The sequence below is a fragment of the Zeus faber genome (genome assembly GCF_960531495.2).
Source record: "Zeus faber genome assembly, chromosome: 12".
Classification (NCBI taxonomy): Eukaryota; Metazoa; Chordata; class Actinopteri; order Zeiformes; family Zeidae; genus Zeus; species Zeus faber.
In genome coordinates, this window is record NC_137196.1 from 22,784,491 (window position 1) to 22,810,216 (window position 25,726).

A 25,726-nucleotide genomic window follows, 5' to 3' on the forward strand; every position below is an offset into this window, starting at 1 on the left:
AGCGCCGCACACCGTCGCATGAATCATTCACCTCGCCTTTCTCAATCTTTAATAAGCACCCGTCACATATGTGTGTCAAATATTTTATTACACCATATTTACAATTTTCTTTTTTTTTTCCGAAGTGCTCGTAGGACTTGCGTAGAAATAGTATTACAAAGCGCCCGACCGCCGCCGCCTATAATAACAACAGACATCAATGTGGAGGTTAAGAAAGTAAGGCAGTTTGTCAGTAAACGCTACACGTCTCTTCGTACTGTTGTGAAACTTCTGGGTTGGTTTTTTTTAACTCGTGTTACAATAATGTACAAATCGCTGGTGAGAAAACACAGTGGTAGACTTTATGCATAAACAGCCACTGACTGGACTTTGCGGAAGACAGACTGGGCAGGGTCTAGGAGTCCCCCCCCCCCCCCCCCCACCCCCCCCAAAAAAACAAACTTTCTGTCGTCACTTTGCCAGGGTGCAAGACTTGGATCAAGCCACTTGGAGCTGCATGTTTTTGGTCCCCCAACAGATATGAAATGTCTCTTTCCCCGAACCGCTGGCGTCCCCTTCAGAAAGCCTGCAGCTGCTGCGTGAGGATCAGCTGGCAGCCGCTGTTCACATGGTCCATGACCTTCTGCTTGAGCAGAGCCAGTTCGTCCCGGAGCACGTTGGCCGAGGAAATCAGCTCGGTGTGCTGGTTCTTCAGGGACTTCACCCTGTCCTCCAGCCGGGAGATCCGCTCCAGCTTCCGTTTGCGGCACTTGGACGCTGCCACCCGGTTCCTCATGCGCTTCCGCTCCGCCTTGATGCGCTCCTGGCTCTCCATGTCGATGGGGGAGAGCGGCGGGGTGTCGCCGGACATCTCCGGCACCGTCTGGGGCTCCTCTTTGAAGGCTTGCAGCCGTGCTTGGGCCCCGGCTGCAACCAGCTGGGGGTCCATGTGGTTCTGGGACGGGTAACCGGAGGGCGGGTGCCTCTCACCGGGAGGCGCCGACGCGGAGCCACCGGCCCGACTGAACGTGCCCAAGTTTGTATATTCCGGTGGCTCTGGGCGCACCGTGCAGCTGTAGGGCACCGGGCCCTCGGACACACTAGACACGGGGGCCATGTCGTTAGCCTGCGCGTCAGAGCTTACCCCGGGCATCTGCTGGTAGTGGAGCTCCGCGAGGGCCCGCACGAAGCCGTCCGCGAAGCCTTCCTGCTCGTCCGTGATGTTCTTGGGGCAGACGAACTGCGTCGGGGTGGGGGTCGTCAGTCCGCTGCACGACTGGATGATCAGACGCTCCAGCTCGGGCGAGGCCAGCTTCAGCAGCCCCACGTCGGGGGACGTGAGGATGTCGATGGCCTTGGGGCGCAGCTGGGGCTTGTAATTCTTCGGGTCGTTCAGGTTAAGGGTCATGGTCTGCTTGAGGGTCTTCGGATTGAATCCGTAGCCCCCCATCGCGTCGCGCTGTGAGCCGGACGCGTTCACGGACTCGTCGTAAAACGTCGCCTCCATCCTGGTAGGCATATAAAAAGATATAAAAAAAAAAAACAATACTTAAAAAAAAAAACTTTTATTACCTCGGAGCGTGAGCTCAAAAGTCCGACCATGAAACGCTCCCCGAAGGGTCCGCTCCAGGAGTGGCGGCACCGAGTTGTCGCTCCGGACTCCGTCTATTGTTTCAAGTTCCACTCACTTGACAACTTTTGCGTCCCGTTCAGAAAGAAACAAAAAAAAAACCCAAAAAACAACAACCAAAAACTTCCTTTTTTTTTTTTTTTTTTTTTTTTTTTTAAATGAAAGTAATCATCGACAAAAACTGTGACGAGCGCGGGCGTTTGGAAAGGAAAGGAAAGATCCCCCCCCCCCCTCCCTGAACGCAACCTTTGTTCCCGCGGAGCGCACAAAGCGCGGCTCGGTGTAACTCTTTCTATCACTTCCAACGTGGAGACGAACTTTATCCACCTCTAAGCTGCGGCTATACTGAAAATAACAATGATGTCACCTCTACGGCCGCCGATTGGCCCGGGGACGATTTGCGGGCGGGGCCCCGTGCGTAATGACACGCTGGTTCCTGTGACAACCGCGCCGCGGGCCCCGCCCCCTCCGCCGCCGCGCGTTGCTTCATGGGATTAGGTAATGCAGAAAGTGGAGCAGCGGTGTACCCTGGGATTACGTAGTGTTATTGAATATTTAGTGAGGCCCCGCGCGGCGGCGCCGCCCCGGCCCGGCTCCGGGGCGTCCGAGAGGGGTCCGCGCAGCGGCCGGCCTCGGTTCCGGGCGGCGGCGGAGGAGGCTTAAGGCCACCCGCCTTTCTTTGTCTTTCCTCTTTCGTGATCCCCTTCCCCCGTCCGTCCGTCCGTCCGTCCGTACCCCCCCCCCCCCCCCCAAAAAAAAGCAACACACAAAACAAAACAAAAGAAACCCCGCTTCAATCTGAGATCTGTGTGGATAATGCACCAAGCAGAGAACCATTATAAAAGTTATAACTCGCTTAGATACAAGATATGTGCACGTTATATTTTTGCACATACACACAATGAGATTTGATCAGAATGGGAATTGCTGATACGGAGGTTGATTGTTTGTTTTTTTAGGTTTATTGTATCTATTTAGTATTTTTATTACTTTTATTATTATTGCCTATTCGCTTCGAGGTGTAATGCATCAATTTCCCACCGGGATTGATAATTATTACATTATTAATATTTGAATTATATTATTAAAATAATAATTAATAATTCTATCTATCTATCCATCTGTTTATCCATCTGTCTCTATCTATCTATCCATCTATCCATCTATCTATCTATCTATCTATCTATCTATCTATCTATCTATCTATCTATCTATCTATCTCTCTCTGTCTGTCTGTCTGTCTGTCTGTCTGTCTGTCTGTCTGTCTCTCTCCGTCTTTCTGCCTGTCTTTCTATATGCCCACCAATGTTAGTTCTCCTGAGATGACAACCAACAAAGGCCTATTATTCAATCCGTAACTGTATTTTCAATTGTTAAACCTTGGAGCCCTTAGTGCTAAGTGTGAAGCTTCTGTGCTCAAGCTCTGTGCAGCCATTGTCCTCCACTACAAGTCGTCCAGTCCGTGTGGCCTCTTCCTTGTATTATTCAACACACCCTCTTCATCCCAAACTATAAATAAATTAAGACCACAGGCCCCGGACGGACCGGGAGACTGCTTGAGGTCAACGCTCTCGAGGGGATAGACTCTCCAGTGTCATTGCTCTGACACCTAGAAGCGGAGCTTTCATATTGCAAATGTTTTGGAAACTTTTGTGTCTTCTGTGACATACAAAAATGAAATTGAAATTTCTTGGGTTTTTCAAGTCTTCATCGTCCCCCCGGGGGGGAAATTTGGTAAGAGTAGGGGTTGGAGGTAGCAAAAACAAAACTAAGACCTATAAGAGTGAAAACACAGTAGGAAAAACAGCGATACACATTAAATACAATATGAAACAGTAAAAACCTTGAGAAAATAAAATCAAGTAGGATGGAGCTGAGTGAATACCTGGGATCAATACAATGGCACTACGATTAATAAAGATAACCAACACTGATTAAATAAAATGCAATGAAGTCCGGTAGTTTGGATTGGAAGGTCCAACACACTTAACTTACTCCATTTACCCCTTGTTTTCTCTGGTGCACCTGTGTTTATAAATACTGGCGCTGAGTCGTGTTTTCCCATCAAACCACCGCTGTGCCCCGGCTTGCACTTCCTGTTTCCCTGTCCACTTTTCACCCTCCGTGGGCCCGACGGGTCACCTTTCGATAACCCCACCTTCCTCCACCCTTCCCCGGCCAGCTGTTTCCACTGAATACAGTTTTCTAATCAAGAGTTGGCCCCGGCCTGCTTTGGGCCTGCAACAGCACTGCCTTTGTTTAAAACGTGCAGGGTCGGGACCAGGGCCCTTTGGAAAACACACCCTTCCATGAGACCAAAACACGGGGAGAGGGAGGGAGAGCGAGGGGGAGAGAGAGATTGAGAGAGAGAGAGAGCGAGAGGGCTGCATTGCATGTGCTGATCTGTCAACAGAGTAAAGTTTATGTTACGATCCCGTTCGGAGGGAACAAAATCGTATTCCTTCTGTCCATTAGGAGCAGAGTACAGAGGGGAGACATTTCAAACACGGCCGTTTCAGTGTTTATCAGCGACCATCTGTTTCTTCCTGCGCTGCCGCTGAGTTTTTCCTCATCGCCGCTGTTCATCCCAGGACCAAACAATCAGGTGACGGCCGGCAACACTTCCCCTCGGACAGCTGTTTATCTCTTCTAAGACACCGAAACACGCACAGGGTGGAGGATAGGAACTGGCCTCGATGCAGAAAGAAAGTTTGACATCTTAAGTCCAAATTTCACTGCAATATCGGTCTGTTGTTGTTTATTTTTTTATTTTTTTATCTAAGCCTCAATTATTGCAGTGGTTTTTTTTTTGGACCTACTGACGGACAGACACAGCGTTGGTATCGTACATCGGAAGTGAAATTCACAAGTTTCATCTTACATCCTGTTTGTGGTAATGTCTTGTGGTCTATGCATAAATAATATGCTATTTATTGATTGTTTGTATGTGTTTTTGGTATTCTCTCATCAACCCCCAACCAACCAACCTAACAGGTTTTGTATCACACGCACACACACACACAAGTGTTTCTCTCCATCGCACTTTGAGTTTCTGTGGTTGTTTACAGTGCTCTCCTATTCCTGATGTATGGTTTTTTTTTTTTTTTTTGGTGTGGCTTTATTGTGTAACCATTCTCCTGACAGTGAAAGGGGGAGACAGAGAGGTAGGAGGAAACCCAGGGCAAAAAAATAAAAACTAAAATAAAATGTAAAATAAAGTGTGTTTGTCATTTTTCAATAAGAGATCAACTGATTTATTAACTCGGGAAACAACAGAGCGACTCAGACGTCGCCCCACTATGCGGCGGCGCCCTTATTTTTGTCCCCGCCGGCTTCCCGTCCACAAACCCACAGCGTTGCGGTTGGACGCGCGGCGTTAAACGTGACGCTTTTACGCGCAGTTCTAAGATTTAGTTTCGCGAGGTGACTTTCAACCTCCTCCAAAGTAGCTGCGTGTTGACAGACCTTTCTGTTTTGGGGGGCGGGGGAGGGGGACACATCCGAGGTGCGTGCGTGAGGCTGTGTTTTGACTATTCCCGTAGTGAGAGGATCGAGTTCAGCTCGGTAATATCAGTAGTAAGAGCACTCCGTGTGTGTGTGACTCAAGAGTACTTTCATTGACGCGTGGTTAAGTGAAGTTGCATCTCTTTACCTTATATCGTGTACAACAACAATAACAGCTTTTTTTTTTTTTTTTTTTTACATTGCTTATTTTATATTTTATAGTTAGAGGATTTTTTTTTAAATTTAATTCCAAATTACACCCTGTATATTTCTGAGCTTGATTATTACTTGTTTTTATTTTGCCTACTTATCTGTATTGGATCATTTTATTTTGTTCTCATCACTTGTGTTTATTTAGTCTCAAACGTATTTATGTTTATTTATATATTTTGTCCTGTGTCCCTGCATCAGTTTCTCACCGAGCTGCTGTGATGCACACATCTCCCACTGTGGAGGGGATTAATAAAGTACCATCTTATTATATGATTATTATATTACCCAAAGAGTCATTAACAATTTCCCATCTCTGTCTTTCTCCCTCCCTCTCTCCGCAGGTCATTTCTCATGGCGCCGCCTGCACCAGGGGAGTGCTATTTCGTCGGCGTGGACGTGGGCACCGCCAGTGTGCGGGCCGCTCTGGTGACCCGGGAGGGCCGGTTGAAAAGCACCGCAGAGGAGCCCATCAGCATCTGGCAGCCCCAGGCAGAGCACTACACCCAGTCCTCCGCCGAGATCTGGGATAGATGCTGTGACGCTGTGAGGGTAAGTGAACCCAGCCGTTCGTTTACTTCCAAATGGGATCATATAAATAAATCGGTTTCAGGTTTTGAAATGGCCTTTCGCAGAACAGCATCGGCGCCCGCTGAGTTGTTTACATTTCTGTGAAGGGATTGTTATTATTTGAGGAACGCCATCCACTCGTTTGCTTTATACAGTATATTATGAATGTATTTCAGAGAGTGATCCAGGGGGTGGAGAGGAGCCAGGTACGTGGGATTGGCTTTGACGCCACCTGCTCTCTAGTGGTTTTGAACAAGAACTTCCAGCCTGTACCAGTCAACCAGAATGGTGAGGAAACCACGGCTGTGCTTCCTTTAAGGGCGTGAGTTGACTTTGTGGCAGCACAAGCCCATGTTGGTAAAGATTGTACAGCGTAGAGGCTCACGGCAGACTCTACTACTATTACTATTACTCCAGACTATTCCCCAGCAGGCACTTGGTGCATTGTGGGTAACAAATTAAATTGCAAGTGACATTAAAGGGCTGACAAAATAAGCTTTAAAATGTTTTCAGATGCTCCCTAAAAATGTAACATTAGAAAAGCCATCCAAATGTTTTTTGTATTTTTGTGGAAAGGAGAGCTTAGTTTAACTAGTCGGTAGACTCGGCACACCGTTTTGAGAGGATGGAACGCGTTTTTAAAGATTTTTGGTATTGTCTATCTTCAGGTTTTGGAAAATTCCAACAACATGGTGAGAAACCGACTTTAAAATGATCTCCTGGTATTTTCTATTTGTGTCAAAGGAACTTAGTTTTGCCATATTGTGTATTTTCATTTTCAATTCCATTTGAAAAGGCATAACATGGAATTAACAAATGCAAATTATGCATGACTAGAAACAGGGCTATAACTTCACAGGTATGATCCTTAAAGTTGTGTATTCCTCTGCGTACAGAGGAATACACAACTTTAGATTTGATGGTGTGTTTTCCCAAGTGAAAGAACCATTCCACAGCTGTTTCTTTCTGCCTGATTCGGCCCAGCTGAGCGGCAGAGCGACGTGGTGATGTGGATGGACCATCGGGCGGGGGAGCAGGCCGCTCGGATCACCAGCACCGGCCACAGGGTCCTGAGCCGGGTGGGCGGGGTCATGTCACCTGAGATGCAGCCCCCCAAGCTGCTGTGGCTCAAAGAGGTGAGAGGTCGCAGGGGTCAGCGCAGGTCGGCACCGTTACCGCTTTATGGTCTCACCTCTGTACTGACTGGTTAATGAACACACATGCTGTTTGTTTTTCTTACGGGAAGGGGGTTCAGGCTTAACCGGATTTTGCACACCCGTAGGCGCACACACACGTGTGTTTCACTTCGCTCCCTCTGCTCACATGACCGATTCGGTCGTTTTCTTTTAGCTTATTTATCCAAATGTCTGTCAAATGTTCTTATTTTTTGTAATCTTGTTCAATTTGTATATTTTCTTTTTGACTTTATTGGAGTCACCCTCACCTGTTTGTTTAGCTTTGTATCACTCAGTTTAATTCCGTCCCTGTCATTGATTCTCCCTCGACAGAACCTGAAAGAAAGCTGCTGGATGGAAGCCGCTCACTTCTTCGACCTTCCCGACTTCCTGTCCTGGAAGGCAACCGGCTCTTTGACGAGGTGAACATTGGAGCGTGAAGATGATTGTGATGGGTAAACCATACGCTGCGATATGGTTTGTTCTATTTGTAGTATTAGTGGCCTTCAGAATGGGGTGTCAATGTGGGAGGAAATATGTTTGTTTGTTTATGCATGTTATGTTTACTATGTATGTTGTTTGCACCAAACAGGTTTTGTAATTATAAGATGGTTATAGCTGCAAAATGGAGAATTTTTGTGTTAAGTCGCGGCAATATGGAAATGTGCAATATACTCGGGCTGACATGACAGTCTTACACTGTTGCCCTGATATCACGTGTCATAACATCAACATGAACAACATAACACATACATCCTTGCATTATGCAACAAATGTATCTCACGTCACATGTTCTTTTCCACATTGTGCAGCCCTAAGTATCATATTATTTACAATATAATGAGTATAGCTATAATAGACATATTGTCATAATATCTTGTTAGGTAGGTTACAATTAGGTGTGTAAACAACCCATTGTTAGTTGATTTCCATTATGAATTCAGTCAATTATGCATATTCAACTGAGGTCATTCAAGTTATGTTGACGTCAAAGGTTTGTGTCTAGATGAAACTTTCATCATATGTTGTTATTCAAAAGGTCAGTAATCCATCCGTGCTATTTCCAAAAATGCTGTTGTGCAATCTGCACAACAGGTCTTTATGCACGCTGGTGTGTAAGTGGAGCTACTGCCCTCCAGAGGGATGGGATGACAGTTTTTGGACGGCCATCGGCTTGGAGGACCTCCTGGACGACAACTATTCCAAAATTGGTCTGTCAAACAGCAACGATTACTGTTTCATTACTTCCATTATCTATTACTTTATAATAATATTATTTTCCAATTCCGCATGTCAAGGGGAAATCTTTTATTATTTTATGTTTAAGCTTTCCTTATACTTACCCTCGAGGCTGTAAATTGATAAATATTATTTTAATTCATCAAACCACCGGGTATGAGCTGCATTCAATCATAATGCACAAGCTACAATGGAAGTGAATGGGGGTTATTTTAATTCCTTCACCGTAATCCCCAGTTTAGAGTACCTGAATAACACATTATGGCAGTGTATCCTACCAAATTCAAGCTGTGATGATGAGGTGAAGAAATTACTGGAATCAGATTATTATTATTATTATTATTATTATTATGGTTCAAAAGATCTCTGTAGGTGTCTGCATGTCGAGCTTTGAATTAACAGAATTAAAATCAAATTAAGTTCTTTAACTGGAATATATGAATATGGAACTACTACAAATGGTAGCAGGCAAGGAGAGAGCGTACTTACAGTAGATGTGATGAATAATAAACATCATGTATCATATATATATATTTCAATTGGATCCAGGCAGTCTGACCTGCGCTCCGGGGACGCCGGTGGGAGACGGCCTCACTCGGGAAGCGGCGGCAGATCTGGGTTTGGACCCAGGGACCGCGGTGGGAACCTCCCTGATCGACGCTCACGCAGGAGGCCTTGGTAACATCTGGTTCACTGACAGTCTGGACGGGTCCTTGATGAACTGCGTCTAAGTCAATCTGAAAATACCCGTCTGACATCGGTCCTTGTCGATTCTATCTCAGAGAGACATGTACATTTCAGTGGAGAATTGCGTTGATGTTTTTAGGGAAAATGACATTGCGTGCATGTGATTTTTTTGAAGAATGACTTAAATTTCAGGTGTGTTTATTATTATATATTTTTTTCATATAAGTAAGCACATTTTTACCAATACAAGCGCGGACCCTGAGCTCAGGAATCAGACCTGGACCATCTGGTTTTGTTCACGGAGTTAAACTGCTCCTGAACTCCGCCCTCTGACCCCCCCCTAAAGTGTGACCTCTGCCAATCGCACATTGTTGTATCAGGCCGAGGTTAAAACACCCTGCACTTTTTTTGGTTGTTGGACATGCCACAATGACATACAGCCCTGGCCCCTGCCCGCAGACCTTCCTCGCAGCTTAAACTGAAACCAGCTTGGCAAACATTATTCCAGCAGTTAGTGTCACTGCCGAATTCCACGGGACGTTGGAGGAACACTTCAAAGAATCGGGGCCCTTTTGATAAGCGAGGCAGAAAGATTAGCCCCCCGATGGCGTTTCTTTCCCCCCAGGTGTTTCTGTCAAAACGCCAACAGGAACAGGATAGGATATCCCACAGAGCCCGATAATAGCTCAGTATTTTCACAAGAGAAAATGGAGTTAATAGGGTTAGGGTGGTCCAACGGCATATCTGCAGTTGATAAAGCCTTCAGCTGACGGTGGGCCAGTAGAAGCCACAGTCTCAGGAACGTTCCTCTTTATTCTTTGCTATAGATTTCGGGTGAAAAAATAAAAAATAAAATAAAATGTTTTTGGCTTTAAGAGCCGGCGGAAGGTCCTGCTTGTGGTAAACCCCTGAATATCGTTGAATTCTACCGGTTGTTTCCAGGGGTGATTGGCGCGGACGTGAAAGGCTTCCACCTTCCCTGCGAGGGCCGACCCATCACCTCACGCATGGCGGTGATCTGCGGAACATCGTCCTGTCACATGGCTGTAGGTGGCGGGAGAAATATCAAAATGGATTTTATGGAACAAAGAATGGAGAGCACTACTCGGTGTGGCCCGTCGGGGATCGAGCCCTTGTTTTGGGAACCCAGAACGGCAGACGACCACTGGGCCTAACGCCGTGCTCTAACCACTTATTAATCGATTAAACATCATCGTAATTCTAATCGTGAGTTGATCTCATTCAGAATTGATCCAAAAGTTGTGATCTTTGACCTTACAGTGCACAAAAATGTAGTTCCTGCTTTTTGCTTTTGTCGTACAGCACTAATATAATTGCACATATTAAATTCTGTGTTTTACTTCTCTATGCACCAGATCAGCCGGCAGCCCGTGTTCGTCCCTGGGGTTTGGGGACCGTACATGTCCGCCATGGTGCCCGACCTGTGGCTCAATGAGGGAGGGCAGAGTGCCACAGGACGACTGGTCAGTCGGCCGCCTGCCGCAGTTTCTAGTTTAATAGACACTCATAGAGTTAAAAAGACACACATACGAACTGGAGGACAGGGGGTGAGACCTTTTCCTTTATTTTTTTGTTTTTCCGAACTTCTCTCTTCCACAACGTAACAATGATTAGCCAATGCAGGCGGCGGACTCAACCCCCACTTCCTGGTTCTCGGTGGTTCTCATGACACTTTTTCTCTGTGAATTCCTCCCTCAAGATCGACCACATGGTGAAGAGTCACGCTGCCTACTCCCAGCTCCGGGAACTGACGTGTCAGAGGTCAGTGCCGGGCTTCCCAAAAGCCTTCTGGCCTAACTGTCATTCTGTAAGGGATTCTCCGGTGTTTCGGGAAGTTTGCTTTTTCTTTAATGATGGACAAAAAGTCAGTGTGCTTTAACGCCCTGATTTACCGCCCCATTTGCTGATCCAGGTTCGGCGACAATATCCACACCGGCGAGAGCATCTACACCTACCTCAACACCCACCTGAGTCTGATGACTGAGGACCAGGCCGCTGTCGACCCGCTGGCTTCAAGCCTCCACCTGTGGCCCGATTTCCATGGCAACAGGTCCCCCCTGGCCGATCCCACCTTGAAGGGCATGGTGAGGGTTCACGTGGCATTCTCACCCTCAGAAATCATGACTATAAAATAAATAATAATCATATTAAATAATTATCATGACAGTATTTCTATCCGGAGAAATCAGTTGATTCATTTCAGCGCCGGTTCTCCATATCAAAGATGGACTACCATCACCTCTTCTCTACCAGCGTCAGCCCATAGTGTTCAGACCCGACCATTACTTTTAACAATAACAAAAATGGATTATTATGTCCTAATGAATCCAAACGAACAGTCTATAATTTCCTTAAAAGTAATGGTCCCATCTGAACACTATGGGCTATTATAGACTGTTAGTTTGGGGTCATTAGGACATAATAATCCATTTTTGTTATGTGTCAAGCAGAAATTATATTCATTGATCTACTAATGTACTTATTATGAAGTTACAAAACTGTCAACTAGGCTCCCTCCAAGCTGTTTTGTATTTATTATTATTTGAAATGTTCATTGTGTAAAAGTTCTTGTATCGCATGTTGGAAAAGTGACTGTGATGTTTTCCCTCTCGTTGTTGTGACTTGACGTTCTCCTCACCCTTATTGTGAAGTGTATTGTCTGAAACAACTACGACCGCAGAAATGGAACGTGACGACGACTTTATTCGTTGTAAACAAGTACGTCTGTTCACACCTGACGTTAGAATTTGTCTCCACATGCGTCTCGAGTAACCACTTGTGATCGGATCTCACAGCCCTATATGCAAATCTAATATATTAGGATTATAATATAAACCCATAGAGAAAGATTTAGATTTATTTAATTTCCTTAGTTTCTTACTTGGAGAGAATTGGAGTGGAGTTGTATTCTTTTTTTAAGTTCTCCTCCAGACGCCTGTGCGCCGAGCTCGCCGGTTCCTGACTCCCGTGCCGCTTTTCCTGTGTTTTTATTCTAGATTATTTATTTTAGTTTTGTTTCCTACTTGTACGAAACCCCCGATTGGAATTTTGTCGCCATCGCCAAAGCCTACTGTTCAAAAGCTCTGGGGCCGGGCCCGCCGTGTCAATAACACACACCGTTTCTGCCGATAAGGCCTCAATATAAAGAAAGCGGTATTGTGTTCAGCAGCTGACCTTGAAAGTTGTCGAAAAGTTATATGCGGTGGAGTAAACGATTAAAGATTAAGATTTAAAAAAAAATGAATTCAGTGGCTGCTGAGTGAAACAGTGGAAAGCTCAAAGGAGAGTATGACTTTTTGGGGGTAAATCTTTGTTTTTAGGTGATCGGCTTGACGCTGTCTCAGACCCTGGACGACCTGGCCCGGCTCTATTTGGCCACCGTACAGGCTCTGGCTGTGAGTTCTTCCACCCTTTTTTGTTTTTTTTGTTTCTTTTTCCCCGTCCTTCATATTTGAACAACATTCCTTCATCCTCATTATATCCTTCCAACACCTGCTACCTCAGAACCTCATTAAATTGCCATGTGCGGCAGCAGTTACTGGTCTTTGGAGTAAACTCTCTGGGTGTATGAATCAACTCAGTGTGAGTAGACGCCAGCCCAGAGTTGAAGTAATCCTTTTCTGGGAACGAAAACTCCCAGAAAATCGAACCACCTTCACGCTTTCCGCCTCCAGATTTTTTTGAATCCCAGAAATGTGCTACTTATCAAAACGGCATAACGAGGCCGTCGACCAGGTTTAACTGCCCTGTGTTTTGGTTCCCTTTTTCGTCCCTGGCTTCAGCTCGGAACACGTCATGTTCTGGAGACCATGAAGGAGGCCGGCCACAGCATCACCACCCTTTTTCTGTGCGGAGGGTTGAGCAAAAACCCCCTTTTCGTGCATATTCACGCCAGTGCCACAGGTACGATGTGGGCGATTATTATTGACACGCCAAAACAGAAGCCACACCTTGAACATCGCTGAAACTTCATAGAAATGGATTCATTCGATATGTCGTTGTAGTCCTATAATTATTGAATTGAAAATACCATGAACTTAAAAAAAAATTCACAATTCTGTCTTTGACGATTTTGACAAGAGACGTTTGAAGTCGTATTTACGGAGCCTGTTCTCCTAACCCAGTAAGTCTTAACGTTTTTTTTAAAATTCTATTTCCAGGACTCCCTGTGGTGCTGTCCAGTCAGACGGATGGTGTTTTGGTTGGAGCTGCAGTTCTGGGAGCTTGTGCGTCACAGGAATATAAAACCATACAGGTGTAGTTTGCAACACGCACGCACACACAAATTCAAAAGCGCAAACTTGCTCAGGCTTGCCCCCCCCCCCAAGTAGAAAAGCAATCATGCATTTAATGTTATCTCCGCTCAACTTCCACGTTCAGTTCGGTAAACGGGTAAAAAAAGACATGTACAGAAAACATTATTACTTTTTTTGTACATTATTATTTGGTGAGCCTCAGGCTGAGTGTTATCCCTGGAATTAAAAAAAAAAAAAAAAAAGTTTGAATCACCGGCTCCCTGCTTCCCTCTGCTGGAGTAGAATGGGAAGCACTAATGCTTGTGTGTGTGTGTGTGTGTCTGTGTGTCTGTGTGTGTGTGTGTGTGTGTGTGTGTGTGTGTGTGTGGGTGTGTGTGTGTGTGTGTGTGACAAAAAGCAGACATTGTGCCTCTGGCTCCAGCCCAAGCCCTTTAGGCCGGTTGTTCTAAAAATAAGACCGCATTGTTTGGACCAGAGTGCACCTGCCCGCCCATTTTCTGTCCCAGCAGTTGCTGTTGTCTGATCCGCGGAGCTGGACACATTCAAGTTTCCTTAAACTTCTGAGCCAATGCAGCACGCGGCTCAGAGCCTCCGAGCGGCACGGTGCCTCGGGAGGCGTGGGGCGTGGTCACTGGGTCACGGCTGCTCTCCCTTCATTTTTAAGTCGGCTATGACCTAATCGGTGTTTTGTATTTTATTTTGTTCTGTGTTGTATTTGTACTTTAGGAGGCAATGGAGAAAATGGCCAAAGTGGGAAAGGTTGTATGGCCTGACCATGACCTCAAAAGGTGAGTTTGTTCTGTGTTTCTTTTTTACATAGGTGTCTGGAATATATTACTGTGTCATCACGGATAGTCACCTCCTTAGATAGGGAAAAAAACGCTAAACATTATAGGTTGTACATACTAATCTGCTTTTTTGGTGTGATTAAATGTTGAATGCGTAAATCCGTTTCCCCGTTAGCTTCTATGAAAGGAAGTACCAGGTGTTCCTACGGCTCTTTGCCCACCAGAGGGAGTACCAGGACCTCATGAGGAGCTGAGGATGGAGAACCCCCCCCCCAAAAAAAAAAGAAGGGTAATCCCTCTCGGATGTGATCATTCAGCATCATGTCGAATCACGGCAAGAAAAATATCCTATGTCCAGCCGCTTATATTTAAAATCTTCAGAACTTCAGGAGAACCCACACAGCACAGCCGACCTACACGCTCCACTGGGACGAGACCCTAAGGAGGAGGTTGTCACGTCTCACCAACCAACCAACAGTCTGTTATGGGGCCGTGAACACACGGCATCGGAATGCCTCTTCCAGCGGCTTCTTCCTGCTTCCCAGCGCACGCAGGTTCGGCTCATCGGGGCGGGGCCTAAATAGTCCATCGGGGTGTGTGTCAGTGTGTGTCAGTGTGTGTCAGTGTGTGAGAGTGTGTGTGACCCTGCGATGCAACGGCCTCTCACTCGGTGCCCGCGGGCCCTGCCATAACGCGGTAAAGGCTCTGACTTCCACGCGGCCCTGAGCGGGGATAAGAGGAGGCTTTTGGTCCCGTTTATAGAAGACGACAAAGTGGGAAACAATGAAATCACATGTTTAAAAATTGTACACACCCATTTAACGACGAAATGAAACGTCTGTCTGCCTGTAACGCATCACAGCTGCTATTGATGTTTATGAACATTCTACTCACCATGAGTGTTTCTAATAAACCAATCTTTTATCCGTAGTTTCAATTTTGGCCGTGGTGCTTCTGGTTTCCCACTGAGATGGAATTCTCACCTGGCTTCGAGTGCTTTTTCATATTTCCATATCTCACTTTTTTTGCATATCTCCCTCTCTGCTTCCTGTTCCACCCGGCCCTGCCGCCTCACTACCTCCATTGACCTTCCTCTTGGTCACATTAAAGACACCGGTGGCAGTTCCGCCTGCGACACGCCCACCCGAGTGGCGTTATCGGGGGCCCTCCAACGCAGGCAGCCATGTTGCAAACACGGCAGTTTATTGTCGAGAGTGGCAAGACGTAACAAGCCGGGAGCAGACGGACCCACGTCATGAGAGGCTTTCCCCGTGCGCGTGCAGGGATGGGTGATTTCCCTGTTGCCCGTCGATTGCTCTAAGGAGCAAGAGGCGTACAGCCACCCTGATCCCGGGCCCGATTAACCAGACCCAAGGCAGGAGCGGCCGCTTAAACCACACCACCCCCTTACACCCCGACACCTTCTCCCCGGCGGCGTCCGGGATGAAAGGTGGTAATCTCGTCGTCCGGGACGGGGGTTACGGCAAATCCCACACAGCTGAGCCAACAGCCGCCTTCAAACGGCGGGCAAAGACGCGGGCGCGACGGATGAAGGACGAGAGGGAGAGAGGGGCCCGCCACGCCCGCCTGATTGAAACAACCTGCACCAGACGAGTCACGAAAGGTCTGCCACGCCAATAACTCATCCAAGCTGCGTTGGTGTTTCAGGCTTTTAATCATTTATTTTCTGGGTTTTGAAGTACGGCCAACGTATTGTAAACAGTGCGCTTTACGAAATAGACGGCTTCGAAAACAACACGATTAAATCGATAAGATTCAGAGGGTCATGACTTGTTATTGACGAATGGTAAATGACGGTTTAGGCATATTGACACGCACCTGCTGAGTCAACAAGTTAGTAGAGTATCCCAGAGGGCTTGTCAGGCGTTGTCTCCTCTGGGCTATGTTCATTAGAGAGGGAAGGCTAAGGCACAACAATACACTACATGGAAAACAGTTGCAAATGCGTGTAAATAGTTTTACCTTCTGGGATCCGCTTTGCATCACAATGCCACCCCAAAAAACAGGAGCCGTTTATGACGTTGATAGCAATCAAGCTTAGTATTGGAAACATATCAGCTTCCCCGCCGCCCGTCCTTGCAACCAGAAATTCAGCTTGATGGAATCTGAGCTTGGACCTCACATCAGTCAGCCATTGCTTTTTATTAATCAATTTGTTAATTATGTATTTTTCACAAGAGCCACATCTCACTTTCCGCATATCTCCCCCCCTGCTTCCTGCTCAACCTCGTGCCCGCCGTTCCTGTTTTGGTTTAATCGGGAAATAAGTGCCCCTTTTTGTTGGTCGCTGCTCTTCCGCAGATAGTGCCGGTGCTGGTGCTCAGGGTTGAGGCGTGTAGCGCAGGTACTTTTTCCCAGAGGGCAGATCTTTGGTGAACACGCCGGACGGGAACAGCGAGGCGGCCTCCTCCTCGGACATGCTGGGAGGAACCATCACATTGTCCCCCGGCTGCAGGGAGACGAGAGACGTGAGGAACAGAACATGGGGAGCACCGCGTCCAACGGCAGGTCGAGTTATTTAATTACCGACGGCGTCTACATTAGTGAAAAGTTCCCTTATTATACTTCCACCTTCTCTGCTGTCGCCGCGGTGGAGGTCAGGTGAGTTTCCGGAAGTGAAAATCCCATTCATATTCTGAGGGGAGGTAGTGATTATTAGCTGTAATGTGGTAACCACGCAAGGCACCAAGCTGTGAGATGGTTTATGCTGGTTTATGCTCCTGTAGAAGCCACAAGTCGTGTGATATCAACCTTGCTTTCAGAAAAAAACATGTTTTATGTCCTGGGGAAGTACTACACTACCCACAATCCTACAGGGTAAGAGCGACATCTCTGATGGGTGGAGCTCTGTGTGGTGACCACGCCAGCGAAGGTCAATGTCGCCATGTCGGCGAGTGAGATACTGCTCCCACCGAACTGAAACCCTTATACTGTATATGCACGAACTGCAATATATTACAACACTATTATTAACAATACAAACACTATAATAATGACAAAAATTCAAGAAGCAGCTAAACTATTGTTAGGTTGGAAGTCGTTGGAAAGGTATCATTCGCAATGGTTTATGGGATGAGCGCTTCCTTCCCTCTTAAAATGTTAAAATTACATACTTGTACCTTTGCCATTTTTTTCCATTCTCCAATTTTTTATTATTTTCTTTGCTCCCAATCCAATGTTTTATGGTCACCATTCATCTCGTAGTTGGCCGGCTTGGTTCCAGGCTCCAAACTCTTGATAAAAGGATTTTCTGAAACATCGGTGGAGTGAATGAATGGGAAATTCACTTCCGGAAACGGAGGCCTACAAACAGTGTTTTAGCCGGATAAACAACGTCCTCGCCCGCGTGGTGTCTGCTCATGAGAGCGAGGACCGCGTCCCGAGAAATGTTGAGTGTGAACCTGTCCTCCACCTGCCAGTCGACGGGCGTGGCCACCCGTCTGCCGGCCGTGAGCTGCAGGGACTCCACCACGCGCAGGATCTCGTCGAAGTTGCGTCCCGTGGTCGCCGGGTAGAGCAGCGACAGCTTCAGCCTCTTGTCGGGGCCGATGACAAACACCTGCACAGAGACAGAGCCCGTTCGACGACACAGATTCAGCCGCAGCGGACGGGGATGGGGAAGGGGTGTGATTCAGTTGACAAGAAGCGCTGTTTCCATATACCACCGTTCACACCAGAGTGTGTGTGCGCGCATGTGAGTGAGGTGTCAAACTTTATTTGTGTACTAATCCATTGCATTAAAACAGAAAGCCCAATGTGCTTCACAGCAACAAGCAAAACAAACAAAAAAGAAAATATATTTAAATGGATTAAGACCTATATATCTTGACTAAATATTTATGGATAGTCGTTATAAATTAAACTATGAAATATGATAAATTATATTATGAATAAATATAAAGTACAAAAAATATAAATCTGATATTCTCAATAAAATAATAATTAAAAAAAACACCTGGAACAACTTAATTAAAAAGGGCCAGAGTCGGGGCAGATCTAAGGTCAGCTGAAAGGTTGAACTAGGATCTCCATCCCCCTTTTCTAAAAAAAAAAAAACACAACAAAAAAACAAAAACCCTCCAGCTCTACTAGTACCACTTATGAGAGTAGAAGGATCAACGGGCTGTGACTGACATACAGTGGGTTTGACTGCTGCCGACTAAATGCAGGTGTGGTAAGTGCCTTTGGACACAAAAGTGTTGGATAAATGGCGTCATGTTAGACCCACACAGCGTGCGGTCAGCGGCATGCCGTCCTTGTCCCTCTCGTCCGGGTCCAACATGCCCAGGGACACGGCCAGCTCCCGCTTGCTGTCCGCAATGATGGGGAAGGGCAGCGAGCAGCTCCCCGACTCCACGCTGTTGTACGCCAGGATGTCCTGGGGCGGGGGACGCAAAACACACACATAACCTGAACACGGTTAAAAAGAGTGGGAGGCGACATTAATCACAGGATGCATTTTCGTAAGAAATGTCATCAGTTATTTGCCACGTTTTTCTTTCCGCCACAGCGGGTGGAAAGCTGTGCCTGTACCAAGTCTAGCAGGGCTATTCACAAAACTCGACAGAGTTACTGCAGGTGACAGGTTACAAAAATAAGTTAAAAATTTAAATTAAATTAAAATAAATTAAATTAAATTAAATTAAATTAAATAAAAAAAAAAACGCTAGACTAGAATAGGCTAGAATAAACTTAAAATAAAACAAATATATTACTATGCAGAAGCAGTATGTATATAAGACAGAATATAAAAAAGCGTATTGTTTATTTTATTGGTTCTTATGTTTGTGTTATTGTTTCAAGCTTTTACATTTTTGGAAACTCAAAGATATTTTGAACAAGAAGAAGTGCATTATATTAATATATATGTTTTTAATAATTCTGATCTAACAAATAAAATTGCCTCCTTGCAGTAACCCATCTGGCCCCCTTTCTGGTAACCGTACGCCTTGAGTGAAGCGTGTGTTTTTACCACAATGGTTTCTTAACCGCGGATGTGATTTTAAACGGGTATTTTAAGTTGAGACGCAGATTTGGGGTCCTTTTTTTTTTGTTTGTTTTTCCCCAAACAAATCTGACTGACATGTCTTTCAGTATTTGTTCTTGTGACCGTGGCAAAGCGCCCGTTGACAGTGAGAGTGGGACTGAAGCGTCCTGTAAGGGGGTCACCTTGGACCAGCCGTGGTGGCTCTCCAGGCTGTCGATGGAGAGGGCGATCATCTTGACGCCGCGTTTCGTGAACTCGCTGCAGAGTCGGGCGGCTCGGCCCAGCTCAGTGGTGCACACCGGGGTGTAGTCCCTGGGGTGGGAGAACAGGATGCCCCACCTGGAAGGGGTGGGGGGTAAAGGTAACCAAGTAAAAGTGCTTCGTTTAATGTCATTAAGTAGGGGTTTAGGACATTCAACTTTTACACCACTACATTTCAAAGCAAATATATATCATTTTCAGTCTGCTCAATGTTTAACAGGCACATTACTTTAGTTTGAAACAAACAAACAAGCAAGGAAATAAATAAACCAAGAAATCAATCAATAAATCAATCATTACAAATAAGGTATATCCGACGCTATTTTTTTTTTTTTAAGATCCTAGCCAGGATTTGCATGAACATTCATCTGCATCTGTAAAAGCTACAGTGGAACTTTATGCCATATTACAGGCTCTGCCATACCCGGACACTGGAGATGACAAGTACTTTCACTTGTAACGCTTTCACATTTTTCAAGTGCCAAAAACCAAAACGTGCACCTCCAGCCTTTGTCTAGGTGGTGCAGGTTGTCACGTTTGACAGGAGGCGCGGTTGTGCGTCCTGAGATCGGCCCCGTCAGCCGGTATCGGCGGATTAGACTCGATGACGACGCCGCTCCGTCCCCTGTGCGACTTCCTGGCGCTCACATGCGGCGTCGCAGCCCAACCTGCCCCCGCGCAGCCCCCGCGGTTTTATAACGGCGTTCAACCTGTCAGTGCAACGCCACGAGAGGGGGGGAGTCCCAGGCACACCGCCCCGCACCTCGTTGTTTTAACTTCAAATATCAAAATTTAAAAAAAAAAAGAAGAATATGATGTAGGTTTTCAGCTTCTGGCTGTTCTGGAGAGATGTGCCAAAAGCAGAAACCAGGAAAGGGGAACTGTGAACGGGCTTACGAGCGGCTCGTCTGCGGAAATTCAAGTTTTTTTTGTTTTTTTTTCGGATCCGTACTTACGCGTCTCCCAGAAAGTCGTGGAATTTGATGTGGCCGACGGTCGTTTCCGCCTCGAAATTAGGGAACGCGTCGCCGAGCAGCAGCCCCGGCATCCCTGCAGCGGCGAGCACCGACACCAGCACGGGGCAGGAAGGGGCTCTGCTGACGTCATATGAGCGCGTGACGTCAGCCCGGCTGTCAGATGACGTCAGCCTTCGCGCAACGCAATGACATTTCCCCCGGACGTTGACACTAAGTGTTTCCATCATTTTGCATCAGAATAGGCGACACGATAGAAACAAAATGAATACAACTTTCAACCTGGAAATAAAGGTTCATGACGCTCATACGATGAATTGAAATACTACTTTAAATATTTTTTCAGCGCCTTTAGTCGTCCCGCAACTTTGCCTAATGCACTATTCATACATGTTATATTTACAGGAAAATATAATAGACCTGTTACTGTAATTAGAGTTATCTCGTCGAATTTTCCCGAAAAGATATGTAAAAATATTATTCAACAGCATTCCTATGGTCCTGAGTATTAATTATATTCTAAGTATTTATTTATAACAGTGCCCTTGGATGAAGCAATCCAAAGTAATGAATCCATTCAACCCTGTAACCGAATCGTTTTTATTAAAATAATCTTAAATTATTGACTCAGTTCGCGAGGGTTTTATCCATTGTGCGTGTTCAATGTGAATGTGACTTTATTTTAACGGATTTTTTAAACAATAGTTTAAAATATACTTTTTTTTCAGGATCCTGAGTTTTGGCAACAGGGCGGCGCCAAGCATCGCGCGTAAAACAGATAAAACATCCCATAAGTATACCTTCGATGCCCTAGCTGGACCAATCAAATTGTTTCACGCTTTATTATGCCTGGTTTTCTTCAATACATAACAGAAATGTTAAAAAAATAAAAATTAAATGAAGGGTGTATTTTTCAAAAAGTTTTGATGCCTAAATTACCCTTTAATTCTGGACCACTGCGGTCACTTCAAAATCCATTGCGCGTCTACACCGAAACTCTCCCGTTGTAAACGCCCTCCGCGGCTTTCACCGTAAAACGCCTCGTAGGCGCGCAATGGATTTTGAAGCGTGGATGGCGTGACCGGGTTCCGCCCGGGACCGAATCGGTATCATTTGAAGTCCTCGCCTCCTCCGGCGCCCGTGTCCCGGACCATGCTCCAGCGTCTGCCCGCTGCGGGGACGAGCGATAAACTCCAACCCGAGCGGAAAAGAATGAACGAGTGACGCGGGGCCACTTGGACGATTGAACCCTGCGGAGGTCGGAAGAATGTCGTCGGCGGTGCCGAGGAGGAACAGCTGCCGCGGGAGTCTCAGCGGGAGGTTCGAGGTCGCCGGCGCGACGCGCCAGCGCTCAGCGTCCGAGGGCGCCCCGCGCTGGCGCCGCGGCTCCGAGGACCCGGCGCCGGCGCGCCTCAAGCAGCCCATCCTCGCCATCACCCTGCGGTTCCTGCTGGCCATAGACCTGTGGCTCTCCCGGAGGCTCGGCGTGTGCGCCTGCGAGGGCTCGCCCTGGGGCGGCGTCCGGCCCCTGGTGCGGCTGGTGGAGCTCTCCGGACACGGCGTGCCCTGGTTCGTGGGCACCGCGTACGGGCTCCTGCGTGGGGACACTGCCACGGAGCAAGAGGTCATGCTGAACCTGGCCTTTGGTGAGTGCCCCCAGGGTGGTGCGCGCACCTGGGGGTGTACGAGGGTCGCAAAGTCGCAAAGCAGCAAAGTTTCTATTTCTATGCGATTTTTAAAATTTCACTTTAAAGTGCTAATCCGTCACATTTAGTTGAAAAAAAAAATCTCATATTTGATACTTTTTAAGCTGCAGCACTTTATAAGAAATAGCCGCTCAATGTAATGCGTTATGCTCATAGAGGAATAGTGAATATACACATGACGCATGCGCTCCCCTATATGTTGTTTCCATCGTCAGTGGCGGGGTCCGCCTTTCTAAGCAAGAATGCAGTGATATACCCGCAAAAAGTGAAAGACAGCCACTGTGAATTTGAATTTGTCGTCCAAAAAACTGTTGATGTGGATAAACGTTTCCAAAAAATGACAGCACCCTCGGATGAATCTAAATCCCCACCAAGATTCAAGATTGTTGCATCCCGTTATACAAGTATAAGACAGTAGAATTCTTGGGTTTTGGCTTCTCAACATTACAGCAACACTGGCAATAAAATAACAATAGAAATGGCATTAAACAGTACTGAAAAATACAATGAAATAACAACATTAATAATATGAGTAAGGTGCTGTGCGTGCCTTAATAAATGTATGTGTGTGTGTGTGTGTGTGTATGTAGATGTTTGCATCTTTGTGCGTGTGTTTGTTTTTTCACAGCCACCCCGAGTGGCCGAGAAAAACAAAACAAATCCGTAAGTCCTTTCTCAAACTTTTTCGAGAGACGATTTTGACCGTCTTGGAGCAAAGACGAGCGTCAACACGGATGGCAGTTTCAATCGGGATCCCGGGACTTAACGTTAACTCATGCATTGGATCCCTTTAAACTGTGCCATCAGTGCCTGAGCCTCCCCAGAAGCTGAACAGTGTTAAATACCATTGTAATACATTGACGTGTCAGTCGTTTGTATTAGCAGGTCCACGGGCTGTTTGTGTTTCCAACCGATGATTTCGGTCACTGCAGCTGACAGCCCCTCCAAACAGAAAGGACCCTGGAACGCAGCCATGGAAACTTTCTTTTTTCAGTCTCCTGCGGGTGTCAAGTCCGGGCTACAAAAGGGAACTATATGTGTCTGTCAGCCGTTTAATCGGTTGAGCCTATAGAAGTCATGCCGATGGCTCCTAGGGGTCGAGCTACCCTTAAAAAACGAAAACAAAACAAGTCCAACTAGAGAGCGTCAGTTATGGTGTGCCCTATGTGTGCAGGCCAGACATATCTAATATACTGTATATCTAATATTTTGTATCATTTGGTGAGTCTAACCACTATGAATAAAATAAAAAGAACTTTGTAACATTCTTATAAGACAGTGGATGCAGGGTATTGAGATCCACTTTTTGTGTGAAATAAGCACCAAATAACTTCAGTAGACTATAGCTGCAGTCTACGCAAGTGACTCCCATGATGCTTTATCTTAAAATAAATCACATTTGAAATGTAAATGCAGTTCCTTGATTTCTGTCATAGATAGTTAGATGCTTTATTGGTCCCAGAAGGGAAGAAAATAAGGCAATAAATAGGCTTTAATAATAATAATAATAATAATAATAAGAGTAAGCATACAAATAGAGAATGGACATATGCAATAACCCAGAGGATTTCCTGAAGAAATGGCACTATACAATAAAACTCAGGATTAACATAAAGATAGAAAATAGAAAATAGGAAATAAACAATAAAATAAACTGAACAATGAACCTAATATAAAAAAAAGAATTGGCTATCACAATAGACTTCTGATAGACAGTCCATGCAGACCTAACAAATAAGAAAATTGATCAAATAAACCTGGGAAAGCATCAATACGCGAGAACAAATGGCGATACACACCAACCTAGAATTAACTAGAAGATGGGAAACATTTTCCAATAGAATGTGTTATGCGTGCTGCCACATGGCCGAGCTATTCTCACCATGGAAGGTGCAAGGACAACAAAAAGGGGAGCTGAAAATGCTTCTCGTGCTTATCTATCCTTCAGCATTTTAAAGAAGCGACATTAATTAGATTCACTATTCTTCTATTCTCCCCCCACCCTCGCAGCGCTGCTCTTGGATCTGCTGCTGGTCAGACTGGTGAAGACCATAGTGCGGCGTCGGAGGCCTCCCCAGAACCGCTCCGACATCTTCTCCGCCTTCTTCGCCGAGCGCTACTCCTTCCCCTCGGGCCACGCCACGCGGGCCGCCATGTGCGCCCGCTTCCTCCTGGCCCAGCTGGGGGACACGGCCTCCATGCGGGCCCTGGTGCTGGGCTGGGCGGCCGTGGTGAGCCTGTCGCGGCTGCTGCTGGCCAGACACTTTGTGACGGACGTGGGCTTCGGCCTGGCCATGGGCTACTGCCAGTACAGCCTCGTGGAGAGACTGTGGGTTACCTGGGAGCGCGTGCAGGAGTTGCCGGTCGTGCTGCTCGGAGAAAGACTGGACAAGATCTAGACTGAACTCTGGGGGACCAATGGGTTCATGTGATGGACAGTCCATTGGAACAGAGGAGAGAGTATGTATGTGTGTGTGTGTGTGTGTGTGTGTGTCTGTGTGGGGCGTACAGTAAGCGGTAGATTGAGTGATCCGAATATTTAACATTGGAAAGGCTATTTTCGTTCACTGTAAATAATTTGTCTCATACGCAGTTGGAGGGATGCACAAACACCAGTACCGCTATCAGGTATTGGTCCAATACGGTGCTCATTGTCGGTACTTGTGCTCATTCAAAAAGAAATAAAAATACGGTGTCGGTATTGGTGAACCCGTCCATTCTGTTTTTATATCTGTTTGTATGTTGGGACACACACACACACACACACCGGCGTGTGCAGTTTGAGTGGGCGGCTGAACTACCCCCCCCACCACCACCACATCCCCCAATCCCCCACATCCCCTGATCAAAGTTTCCGTCAGCTGCTGAGTCTTCTGACTGTCATTGCAATTCATGTCCGTCTTCTCTTACAGTGTTGTTTTAAAGCGTTGTTGACTTCCAAAGGCAAATGTCAGCCGCACGGCGTCCCTGTCAGGGGACCGGAGGCCGGCGGACTAAGACCCGCACTTTGGTTTGTCACTGGAACTCTAAGAATAAAACGGGTCACAGGGAGCCCGCCTGGAAAACGCTGATCCGGTGTGAGGCCCACAGATGGCAGCAGACATGACAGACATTTATGCTTGTATGTTGTTTGAATGAGGGAGCATATCAGTGTGATAGCTCTCGAAATATATGCACCTCATTGCAAAACTTTCAATGAGATGTCCTCAGTGTCCACTGACAGTCCACGGAGTCATTGGCAGGTTGGAGATTAACTACCAATATTCTATATGAGGGAGTTAAGAAAAGAATGGCTTATAAGGCTAAGTTTAATAAAGTGATAAAAATCCACTGCAGCCTATTTTGATGATTTGATGATGTTTTCGAATATATATATATATATATATATATATATATATATATATATATATATATATATATATATATATATATATAAAGAATATCAGGAGTGTTGTCTCAAGGGCCTCAGCTTCTGGATCTCTGGCACCACCTGGTGGAAAAGTACGTCAACTGCATCAGCGATGGCCTTATTTATTGGCCATTTTATTTGTTTATTTATTTATTAATCGATTTATTTTGCTTGCCCCCCAGAAATAGTTTATGTGTTCATTTCAGTTTGTTTGTTTGATGCCAAATATATATTAAAAAAAAAGTTTATTAATGAGATTTCATTAAATTAATTTTACGGACAGTTTCCATGCATTTCCAAATCTGTCGA

The 25,726-nt window shown here is 46.1% G+C and overlaps 4 protein-coding genes across 6 annotated transcripts; 2 read left to right on the forward strand and 2 right to left on the reverse strand.

The window, feature by feature from the left end:
* Window positions 1–69: 69 nt before the first annotated feature.
* LOC307238606 (transcription factor Jun-like) lies at window positions 70–1,833 on the reverse strand. Its single transcript, XM_080011665.1, has 2 exons — window positions 1,668–1,833; window positions 70–1,487 (listed from the first exon to the last, which is right to left on the reverse strand). Exon 2 carries the CDS (start codon window positions 1,484–1,486, stop codon window positions 557–559), a length of 930 nt encoding a protein of 309 aa, XP_079867791.1. The 5' UTR covers window position 1,487; window positions 1,668–1,833; the 3' UTR covers window positions 70–556.
* Window positions 1,834–4,102: 2,269 nt separating this feature from the next.
* On the forward strand, window positions 4,103–14,981 carry fggy (FGGY carbohydrate kinase domain containing). 3 transcript variants are annotated; one of them, XM_080010361.1, is made up of 17 exons: window positions 4,103–4,214; window positions 5,668–5,875; window positions 6,070–6,181; window positions 6,878–7,029; window positions 7,402–7,490; window positions 8,164–8,279; window positions 8,857–8,985; window positions 9,937–10,040; window positions 10,371–10,478; window positions 10,715–10,776; window positions 10,928–11,099; window positions 12,336–12,410; window positions 12,798–12,918; window positions 13,176–13,270; window positions 13,998–14,059; window positions 14,235–14,348; window positions 14,441–14,981. In XM_080010361.1, exons 2-16 carry the CDS (start codon window positions 5,678–5,680, stop codon window positions 14,311–14,313), a joined length of 1,674 nt encoding a protein of 557 aa, XP_079866487.1. In that variant the 5' UTR covers window positions 4,103–4,214; window positions 5,668–5,677; the 3' UTR covers window positions 14,314–14,348; window positions 14,441–14,981. The 3 variants fall into 3 exon arrangements, with proteins under 3 accessions (XP_079866487.1, XP_079866485.1, XP_079866486.1); XM_080010359.1 differs by having other exon boundaries at window positions 14,235–14,981; XM_080010360.1 differs by lacking the exon at window positions 4,103–4,214 and adding an exon at window positions 5,037–5,114 and having other exon boundaries at window positions 14,235–14,981.
* A 442-nt stretch (window positions 14,982–15,423) lies between these two features.
* LOC307238548 (peroxiredoxin-6-like) lies at window positions 15,424–20,412 on the reverse strand. Its single transcript, XM_080011583.1, has 5 exons — window positions 20,285–20,412; window positions 19,250–19,406; window positions 18,309–18,458; window positions 17,493–17,639; window positions 15,424–16,529 (listed from the first exon to the last, which is right to left on the reverse strand). The coding sequence occupies exons 1-5, from the start codon at window positions 20,374–20,376 to the stop codon at window positions 16,401–16,403; spliced, it is 675 nt and encodes a 224-aa protein (XP_079867709.1). The 5' UTR covers window positions 20,377–20,412; the 3' UTR covers window positions 15,424–16,400.
* Window positions 20,413–21,410: 998 nt separating this feature from the next.
* Window positions 21,411–25,338, forward strand: LOC307238045 (polyisoprenoid diphosphate/phosphate phosphohydrolase PLPP6-like). Its single transcript, XM_080010890.1, has 2 exons — window positions 21,411–21,948; window positions 24,019–25,338. The coding sequence occupies exons 1-2, from the start codon at window positions 21,570–21,572 to the stop codon at window positions 24,405–24,407; spliced, it is 768 nt and encodes a 255-aa protein (XP_079867016.1). The 5' UTR covers window positions 21,411–21,569; the 3' UTR covers window positions 24,408–25,338.
* Window positions 25,339–25,726: the final 388 nt, after the last annotated feature.

Coding starts and splice junctions, on each gene's coding strand:
- LOC307238548 (XM_080011583.1), bottom strand. CDS start 20,376: ATGCCGGGGCTGCTGCTCGGCGACGCGTTCCCTAATTTCGAGGCGGAA. Junction 18,459..19,249: donor GCCACCACGGCTGGTCCAAG/GTGACCCCCTTA, acceptor CCCCCGCCCCAG/GACATCCTGGCGTACAACAG. Junction 17,640..18,308: donor TGCCGCTGACCGCACGCTGT/GTGGGTCTAACA, acceptor GTCTCTGTGCAG/GTGTTTGTCATCGGCCCCGA.
- LOC307238045 (XM_080010890.1), top strand. CDS start 21,570: ATGTCGTCGGCGGTGCCGAGGAGGAACAGCTGCCGCGGGAGTCTCAGC. Junction 21,949..24,018: donor CATGCTGAACCTGGCCTTTG/GTGAGTGCCCCC, acceptor CCACCCTCGCAG/CGCTGCTCTTGGATCTGCTG.
- fggy (XM_080010359.1), top strand. CDS start 5,678: ATGGCGCCGCCTGCACCAGGGGAGTGCTATTTCGTCGGCGTGGACGTG. Junction 7,030..7,401: donor AGCTGCTGTGGCTCAAAGAG/GTGAGAGGTCGC, acceptor CTCCCTCGACAG/AACCTGAAAGAAAGCTGCTG. Junction 14,060..14,234: donor CCTGACCATGACCTCAAAAG/GTGAGTTTGTTC, acceptor TTTCCCCGTTAG/CTTCTATGAAAGGAAGTACC.
- LOC307238606 (XM_080011665.1), bottom strand. CDS start 1,486: ATGGAGGCGACGTTTTACGACGAGTCCGTGAACGCGTCCGGCTCACAG.